General features: G+C 37.3%; 1 protein-coding gene across 1 annotated transcript; it reads right to left on the reverse strand.

The window, feature by feature from the left end:
* Window positions 1-7,056: 7,056 nt before the first annotated feature.
* LOC110026222 (AP2-like ethylene-responsive transcription factor TOE3) lies at window positions 7,057-9,888 on the reverse strand. Its single transcript, XM_020727089.1, is given in 10 exon segments — window positions 7,057-7,398; window positions 7,401-7,523; window positions 7,610-7,735; window positions 7,820-7,974; window positions 8,093-8,184; window positions 8,272-8,316; window positions 8,403-8,636; window positions 8,772-8,802; window positions 8,893-8,918; window positions 9,049-9,888. Coding segments are annotated over 10 exon segments (1,407 nt in total). The 5' UTR covers window positions 9,498-9,888; the 3' UTR covers window positions 7,057-7,272.
* Window positions 9,889-10,437: the final 549 nt, after the last annotated feature.

Raw genomic sequence — 10,437 nt, forward strand, 5'->3', positions numbered from 1 at the left:
ATTCGACTATGAACTCGCTAGATTCGACATCCGTTTGATCTTTCAAATGCCTCCGAAAATCCTCCAAGAGTGGTTTAATGATTTGATATGGGCTTGATTTGACTTGGATTGGACTAACTTTCATATCATTAAGTCTGTCTCATTGAGCTGATCAGTTTAACTATAAGTTTGCTGAAATCGGAGCTCTGGATGAGTTTTTATCAAAATTTTAATATTTTTTTCTTAAAATATCATCTCGGGATTCGTGTCATATATTGAGATAAGTTGAGAGAATAATAGAGATATAGAATGAGAATGGAATAAGAAGGGAAACTTAGTAAGAGATAGTTGAGAGAGAGAGAGAGAGAACGAGAGAGAGAGAGAACGAGGGAGGGAGGTAAGTCGAGTGAGTGACAAAGCTGAGTTCGAGGGAGAGGGCGAATGAGGAGAAAATGATTCTTTGGCATGATCTAATTCAGAGAGAACATCAAATTTTGCTTGGATGATCTTTATTAATTTCCAAATTGGAAAATGCAAGATTTTATTTTAGAATCACATGCAAAAACTTCACCTATAAAAGTGCATGATAGGGAATCATCCATGCATGTCCCCATGCACATTATATACATTCACATCAACATCATCACCAAACATGATTATCTTATGCTAATGCTAATGTTTGAGTATCTATTAATATGCTAAACATGAACAAATATCTTTTTAATAATATGTCATAATAGCTTAGTTTAATTTTTATTCTACATTTATTTCAATACTTTAATGTAAAAAATCTTACACAACATATATTAACGCTAAACATGAACAAATATCTTTTTAATAATATGTCATAATAGCTTAGTTTCATTTTTGTTCTACATATATTTAATTACTTTATTTTAAAAAATCTTACACAACATATTTTAGAGCACATCATGAAGCATATGGCAAAGCCAAAATCATACTTTAGAGCACTTAATGAAAAATATGGAAAAGCCAAAAGGAGGGGGGAGTTGAATGGAGATTAGGTGTGTACGTGAGTCAAGCCAGCTCGTGAGATGGCTCAAGCTCTGCTCAATAAGTGACTCGTGAACTGAACTCGATGGGCTAATTAGTCAATCTCAAGCTAGCCCGACTCAGCTTATTAGCTCTTAAGCCGACTCCTTTAAAAAATATTACTATAACAACATATATCTAATTTGAAGACTTTATAGAGCGGTAAAAATATTTTATTTAAATGATTTCTTATTATTTATCTTCTAATTACTCCTTCTATTTGTCATTTTATTATAATACTAGTGAGGCCGCTCGAACTAGCTCCAGCCGAGGGTGGCTCGAGCTGAACTTAACTCCTTCATGCGCCTAATGGGGATCTTTTAAAATACTTAAACTTGTCTGATTACATAAATAAATTAATTGCAAGGCCTCTAAAAGTAAATAAAGTACCAGTAAATGCATCTGAGGACGAGCTAACATATGTGAGTCAACAAATGGAAAAGTGGGTCAAACAATTTTTTATGTTTTTGCATATATAACAAAAAAAATTTTGCAATTTATATTTATACCACCTAAATCTTTCATATCACGTGAGAAATAACACTATTTAACTTCTAAAAAATAAAATGCACATTTTTATGCACCGGTAAAAGGATATATATGTAAAAATTAAAATTTAGATGTTAGGAATATAAATTCATAAGAAGTGAGAGCTATGCAGGTAAATATTCCTAATTAATTTTATTTTTCAAATTATTTTATTTTATTGTAAATAAATATTTATTATCATCAAAAGATAATTATAGGCATTTCTTTATAAGAAGCCTCAAATTTTAATATAAAAGCCTCAAACGTGGGCTAAATATTTGGATAATTTAATAAAAAGCTGGGGGCATTTACATGCACTCCACACATTTATTATGTATTTACAAATCTAACACCTAAACATTCCTATTTATAAACATGCCAATGGAATCTTAAATATCTCATAAAAACATAATGTAATTACTTACAAAGTGAATTATATCCTTTTGGGGCATAGATTTATGACATTGAAATGTTATAAAGGTAATTATGAAGTTGTTAAAAATGTAAATACATAAGATTTTGTGGTATTTATGTAGTTTTTTTTTTTCTAAAAAAAGATAGCAATGGTGTCACCGATGTCATAACTCAATCTGTATTATAATGTCGTGGAGGCAATGACCCAAAGGAATGATGATCCTCACTGGGGAGAATCATAGAACTGGGATGAGTGTATGAATGGACACTTAAAACGCAACTCGAGCATGCAAAACATCATACAAGCAAAACTAATGCACATGCAAAATATACACTATTTGAATGATTAGTTGACCGGGTAGGGGCGGCCGGTCGAGGCAATGTGTTATGTCGACCGGGACGGGGCTACAGGTCGAGGCAATATGCTATGTCGACCAAGCCCGGGTGGCCGACCAAAGCAACATGTTATGTCAAATAGACTGGGGCGATCGGTCAAGGCACTGCACTATGTCGATCGGGTCGGGGAAACCCGTCAAGGCAACGTGCTATGCTGACCAGGCCATGATGGTCACTCGAGGCAATGTGCAGGTGCAACTTGCTTCATGCAAAACACATATTGTGACATAATACGTCATGCAATGTCAATAATCGCGATCAATAGCGAACCACACTCATCTAACGTTCTTGCATATGCATATAGGGTTTAGCGCTTGGATACACGTCAAGGATGCCTTGCCAAGAAAGTGTGAAGAACTTCACCTTTCGATTTCTCATAGGAGAAGTCCTTCACCGTTCATAGGGCAGACTAGCTACAGAGTTTTTTCTATCATATAAACCTCTTACTTTCTTGTAGAATGGGCTAGCTACAAAGCTTTTCTCATTCTTCAGGATCGAACTATCCCAACCCCTCTAAGGAAAATTGAAAGTTTTAAAGCTGTGGGAAATTGTGATTCTGACCCACTAGGATTTAGGTTTAAGGATTATGGTGGATCACTCGGCTTCGCGAAGGGATTTGGCTATGCATGTGATCCATAACCTAAGGCATCCTCTAGGAAAACAAATGGCCAATCAATGGGATATGGTCGTGACAACTAGTGTCGGTCAGCCACTCGCCTAGCCGTTAGGAGACCAAAAAGAATTGCAATGACACCTAGTGCTAGCTAGGGAAGAAAACACAAGGGTTTAGAAGGTTATTCCATCGTAGTGGTTGTGGATGTGTTTATTCAAGTGGGATGAAGCTCTTCTAATGGTAGAAGAAAAGCCCACACAAGTCCTTCTCCAAAGAAATGAGGAAGCTCTCCTTGCCAGAGAGAACGTCGAAGCTCGGCGAATTTCATCTCCATCGATGGAAGATGAAGCTCTCCTTCCAAAGGAGAGGCCGTCAGCTTGCCAGGGTCGCCCTGTCCTCATGTTAGGATAAAGATTTCCTAGCTATACTCCTTGGAAAGTCGTTAGAGAAGGACGAGGTCTCTGAAGAAGAAGTAGTAGGGAGATAACCAACTCCTTAGCTCTCTCCTTGAGGAAGAAAAAGTGTCTTCCTCAATGCCCTTGCTCCAAGCTCTAAAATCCAAGAGGATGAAACCTCTTGAGGAAGAAGATAGTGTTCTTCCTCTAACACTCTCAAGCTCTCCAAATGCTCTTCACTTCAAGGGTTTTCCTTAGCTCCCAAGAGAAAACTTTATCTCCAATCTTCAAACTCCAAGGGAAGAAAATGACCCAAGGAAGAAAAAGAGTTCTCAACCCTTGGAGGAGGCCCAATGCTGAGAATGAGTGGATATTGGTGAAATGAGGGGGAGAGAAGAGCATAAACTAGTTCTCCAAAAATCCCCCCCAAATTTGCCAAAAATAGCATACTCCATCCTCCTAGAACCTTCCAAAAAGAGGCCAAAAAGGCTCCATCCACGGCTTTTTCTCCTCGCTATGCATATCTACATACAACACAAGAAATATGGGGGTGTACCGGGTGAGAAATCCAAGAAAACAAGGAACAGAAATGTCCTGGCACCTAGGTGCGGTGATCCTAGCGCCTAGAGCTGGGTCTGACTCTTTAGTGTTGGGTGTCTGGCGCCAAGGCGCTGGGGGCTAACGCCTAGGCCCCAGCAGGCTGGAGCCTACTTTCCAGGCTCTCGGTTTGAAAACAATGCATTTCGGGTTGCTCCAGGCACCTACTTTTCAAAAGCTGACGCCTAGGCGCTGGAGTTAGGGGCTGGCATCTACTTTCTAAGCTCTTGATTTGGAGAGACTAGAGGTTGTTATGGGCGCTTAGGTACCAGGGGCTGGCGTCAGGGCAGTAGTCTAACTCGAAAATTCTGTTTTTCACTGAAAAACATTTGACAAAAAAATTTTTCGATCCGAAAGCAATGGGAGACTTCATATGAGTGAATTATGATCCCCTAAAATCAAAAATATGTATTTTTATTGGTCATTTATTAGGGAAATCGTCACTAACTGTCGCCTCATATCACGATGCGGGTAGGGTGCTCCAAACCCTAATTTTTGTCTGGTTGACCTTAGGAAGATCCTCGTTGATTTGGAACCCACGGAACATTATGTATTGCTAGAATACAACCCCATCACTTAAAAATGAACATTATAAGAGTTTTAAATTGAGGTTTTTTTTTTTTTTTGTGCTGACGGGCGTCCTAGCCTCTCGCGAGGGTAAAATTGGTTCGGACCCAAATTTCTCCAAAATGTCTGTGGAGAACCTTGACAACTACCCTTGGCCTCAAAAGAGGCTGGATTGATGGAGTCGGGTTTCTCAACATCGGAACGAACGTAAAACACGTCTGGAGTCAATGCTAACCCCGCCTTATGGTGAATTTTTCTAGGTAGGGTCGACTCATTATCAGTCCTGATTATATGCTCGGGGCACGTACTAGCAGGTCTGATCAGATGTCTTGACGACGGGAAGCTAGACACAATCCCGTGTAATTTAAATAGACACCCCATCCACACGACATCAAAAATTGAAGCCAACACATATACTATATCTGATGTTCGCAATCATTCATGAAACTGACGTCTATTGAGTTATTTTTATTAGATAGGTGGTTATATTAACTACCCAACATTAAAAAAAAAAAGACAAAAAAGACCCTCTAACAGTTGAGATAAAGAGGAATAATACTGTAATTGTAAGCTCGAGTCACCTCTGATTATCAATAGGTGTTGTTTTACGAATAAGGCGTTGCACACTCATTTTTCCCAAAATTCACGTCATCATTTTTCATCTTTCTAATCTCTTCTCTCACTCTCAACTCTCCGGGCATGCCAACTACAACAATTTAGCATTTAACAGCACATAAAGTTTTCATAAATTAAATAAAAATAATAAAATCAATTTAAATATTAAAATAAAAGTTTTATGTTCCACTTCTAGGTAGATCACCTTCTAAGTGTCTTTTCCATGGACATGTAACCTTGGACCAGTAACCTAATGCTAAGAAATTATGTAGTACTAAATCTAAACAAATCAAAGTTGTCTCTTTTTGACAATTGGCACATAGAAATACATAAATGTCTTATCAATTTAAAAAAAAAAATTAAAATATACGCACTGAGTATTATTATTAATATTATTTTAATATAATGAAAATTTGTTTTGTTTTGTCATATATTGAAAGGGTTTGTGGGCAGCTCACTTTGATTCAGACTAAATAAATTTTTATTTTAGTCCAATTCAACACATTAAGAATGGTTCTTAAACTAATGATAAGATGTCAAAAGAGCCCCCAAACCCTTTCCAAAACTCACAATTTTAATCTACTGATTAACTCTATCACTATTGGATTATTGTATCATCTTCGTTGCATGTATGATTGACCATTAATGTTCTAAATATCAACATGTTGCCATTTGCTAGATCTCAAATTATGGCTATTGTCATATACATTTTTTTTTTGGTAGACTTGCATTTGCACTTGTTTGAAAATAGTTATAGTGAAATACAAATATTTAATTGCATGTAAGATGGTATTTTAGTCCAAATTGAAGTCAACCATGTGTGCATCACCCAATGAAGTGAGTAAAAAGAAAAAAAAATGGCTTGAAGTGAACTCATGTAGGAGGGTCGAACGAAGGTTAGCTGAGATATTCCCCACGGATAAGCCCGTCTCAATAACTTTAAAAGGATATGTTGTAGGGGTCATTTAATTATTTAATGGTATTCTTACTTGCATGCCGCTTGTAGGGTTGAGATTGTCATTAATTAGCAAGACAATTTTTAGATGGTATGTTAGGATTTTTTATTTAAGTCGACAAGGGAATTGAGGGCAATTGGAGTAGGTCGCTGAAGGGGCTATAACCACATGGGTTCTACGACCCTTATGCATACTCTAAGAGCCACAAAGTACAAACTAGAAAATGATCCGCTAAGTCATATTTGGTCAATATGCTCTAAATGACATAATAGAGCTTATCTCAAGATAATCATCTAAGTCTAACTATGATTAAGCATGACTAATCCTTTAGAGTCTTGAACACTAGAGAACATTATAAGTTGATTGTGGGCAAGCTATTTGATGTTTTAGCTTATCCAAATAGCACACCAAGTCACCAAAAGTTCACGGAATCATAGGATCTTAAACCTTAGTAACATTAAGGATAATCATCTTTGACCAATATAATGTAGTTTTCAACTAACACAATTATCACTTGATGCCCATCATAGTTTGACACATTCCATCACCATTGACATAGCTTGGCACCTCCATCAATCTCAATACCTTTGAACGCCTACCTCCAAGATAGAAAACTCCCCACTCGCTTTATATCTCTATACACTAATATAGAATAAGTACGACTTCATAATCTCAAACTAAACCTAATGGAACTATTTCAACCCACTAATCTGCACATACTCTCTTAATCTTGGGGACTTTACATCGCATTTAACCTTCAAGATTGTATATCAAACACTCATTTAAATTTAAGATAACAAATTTTCTTTATTATCATAATACAAAAAAATTTCTTTTTTGAATTATCAGACAATTTTTACTAATAGAAATCAAATAGCAAATCAAAATACATTATTGTTACAAATAAGATTAGACTTGAAACAAAAGCAAAATGAAGACCAAATAGAATAAAATTTTGCACTTAGCTTCAACATTTCATCTTGCACAAACACATGATCCTATCAAGTGCAAGGAAAAATCCAAGCCTTATTTGTGCTTGAATTAACTACTAAAACTGATCAAAGCAACTCTAACCCATCACAGAGGAACCATGAACAAGTTATTCTTTTCATAAAAAAACTAAAGAAAAAAAAAACTCCATAATTTGATTCATAGTTCTTCAGTTCCTCACTATTTTCTTGGGTTGAGGCCTCACAGTCTGATAAGAGAATCCTGATGATGCTGCTCCAGCGGCGGAAAGCAGATAAGGAGAGCTACTTGCAGTGAAAGCAGCAGCTGCCGGCCACACTGGATTCCGCCGCCGGTTACAGAAACGGGCGGCCTTCGAGGCTGCTCTCCGCCGCCAACAGATAGAGAGAATCTTCCTAAACCTCCATCTCTACTTCTAATTCCATGGCTGCTGCTTGGAAACTGCATTTAAATTTATTCAGGTGATCAGATTATGCATACTCATCAAGAAAAGTTTCCAAATTTATTTCTTTTTACAGATTACCCACTTGCTGATGGCCATTGATTTCGAGCCGATTAGCCTGAAAAACTGGATTTTTAACATATACGCTGCTTAGGGGATGATGATTGGTTCCATACTGTTCTTCTTCAGGCAATTTAGGCTTTCCATCATACTACACAAGGAATAAACTATTCGAACTTAGTTATGTTTTTAAATCTGTTTTCACAGAAGGTTGAACAAAAGAAGATTGTTATACCTTGGCACTAGTGTTTCTGATCCATTCAGATTCATAATTCATTGGAATCCTCTGATCCATGACCATCAGCCCGTCATCTTCAATCGGTTCAAGGCGACTCCTTTTCGAGCCGAAGCCCCCCAAAGTTAGATCCAAATTATGTTCAGCTTCCACATCTGTTATAAGTTTTCAATAAAAAAAAAAGAAAAAATAAAAAAAAAAGAAAAAAGAAAAGTTTTATGTAATTGAATGAATCTCACACTTTGTTTGAACTAATTCAAATCAGATACAGACCTTCAGACTTGAGCTCTTCTTCGTATATTCTTGGATCGAAATTGGTCAATGCATCCCTCCCATTGAGCTTGATTGCAGCTTTATCATAAGCCCTGCAATTCAGAAAGACAACAAGGATTTATACAGGAGAAATATAAGTTTAAGATTCTGAAAATGCATTATGGTTTAGTATTTCATACCTAGCAGCTTCAACTTCTGTATCAAATAAGCCCAGATAGACATATCTGATATCAGAAGAAGGATTCGAAAGCTCAGATTGGAATAAGACTGAAAAGAAATTATAAGAATCTGAGAATGAAATGAAACCTACTTCTTGCCTAAGAGCTGGCCTATTCTGGCCTCCCATCTCCCACATTTGTGGAGAGTAACTCCCCTAAACTTGGAGCTTCCTCTTGGAAATCCTGTACTTTGCCTTCGAAGAAGATGAACAAATTCCTCTTTTGTCAGATCGCCCATCTGCTTCAGTTCATCCTCATAGTCACTCAGGGTAAAGTTTATGTCGGCTTCAGTACCTCGAAACTTAATGGCTGCTCTGTCATATGCTCTGCAATTAAAACATTAAAACAATATTGAGTTTAATCAAAAACTTCAAATTTTATAAGGAAGAATTAAGAGAATACAGGTTTTTTTAAAAAAAAATCTTTAGGCTTCAAAGAACAAGAAGGAAGAGGGTTACTACCTTGCAGCAGCATGAGCTGTGTCGAATCCTCCTGTAATAAACAATTGCCAAGATGAAAATTTTCTGAATTAAAGAATCGAAAAACGTATTTTTTGTCAAAATTTGTGAATATAATTCTTACCTAAATAAACTTGTTTGCCACAATCCCTGAAAAAAACAATATCAAGAGGATAATGAGCGAATATCTTTCAAGAAAGTCAAAATGGAAAATATTCATCAATTTTTTTTTCTTTTTTCTTCTAGTACTGTGGAAGAAGGGAAAGTGAAAAAGGAATACCAGATGTGGGATTCCCAACGGCCGGTTCTCCGGTAGAAGGTAACACCACGGTACTGTGAGCTCCGTGACCTTGGGCCCCGCCTGCTCTTCTTTATTGGCTGTGAGACCATCATGGTCTTCACAACGCCGCCGGCCATGGCCGGCTCCGAAAGTTTCAATCCGAACCAGTTGTTCTTCTCGGCCGGCACACCGCCGGCAGTTAAAGAAAGGAATGGTATCTCCGGCTGCCGTTCTCCGATCGGGAAGAACTGGTGGGTTACTACAGGCTCGCTTGAGTAACTTTCCTCTAGGCCAAAGAAGTCCTCGAAGCCGGCACCACCGTTCGAGTGCTCTATCACCACGGTGGAGGAGCTGGAGTTTTCAGCAGACCCCGATCCGCCTGAAGAGATCTCCTCCACTTGAGATATCACAGCTTTCACCTCTTCCGGCGAACCATTTAAATCCCACATCTCTCACCAATTCAGTAATAAAAATCCAATCTTTTTTTCCCTCCGGCGAACTTCACAGACAAAAAGCCGGCCGTCTTCTTCAGCCAAAACTCGTGGGCAAGCTTCCTCCTTTCTCCCCTTTCCCTCCTGAACCAGGGCGAAAAATCTCAAAAGAGAAATCCTATATACCAGCAGCGAGCGAAACAGGAGGAAGAGATCTTCTCCGCCTTTATCTCTACCGTTATCCTTTCCTTCTTCAAGAACCAACCTTCGTCCCCACTCTCCCCTGCTCTGCTTTCCTCTTATAATGGTGGCAGAGAGGAGACAGAGATGATTGAAGAAGAAGATGAAGAGGTGGGCATATAAAGTTCCTCTTCCCACGTTAACCAAATCGAAAAGGATAATCTATGCGTCGGTTTGCTCTAAGAGTTTCACCACTAAACTTGAAAGAGACCGCTGCCCCTCTGTCTAATTTGACCCATTAAGCTCCAAACTAATATTAAATTAATATGAGAAAAAAATATTAAAATATCATAATAAAATTAATTAGAGGATGAAATTTAGGTTTTATTGAACTTAATTAGTTATTAATATTAAATATGAATTAAATCTAACTACTATTAAGTCCATCCTAATACAAATTTTTACGTTTATACCAATAAGAATAGGCTTCCTACCTTTGTCCTGTAGTTACAGTAACAATTACTGTAACTACCCTCGTTACGGAGAAAACGAGGTAGAGAGAGAAAAAGGGGGAGAGAGAAAGTAATATTATAATTAGAACATTTACTTATTTTTCTATATTTATATATCTAACCTTAATAATTTACTTTTTATTATTTACTGCTAGGGCTGTCAAAAAAAAGCTAGTTGTTCGCGAACAGCTTGTGTTCGGTTTGTTAGTGAATTCATATTCGATTCGTTCAATAAGTAAGTGAGACAAACGTAAACAAATTTTTTT

The sequence above is a fragment of the Phalaenopsis equestris genome, unplaced genomic scaffold (genome assembly GCF_001263595.1).
Source record: "Phalaenopsis equestris unplaced genomic scaffold, ASM126359v1 Scaffold000359, whole genome shotgun sequence".
NCBI lineage: Eukaryota > Viridiplantae > Streptophyta > Magnoliopsida > Asparagales > Orchidaceae > Phalaenopsis > Phalaenopsis equestris.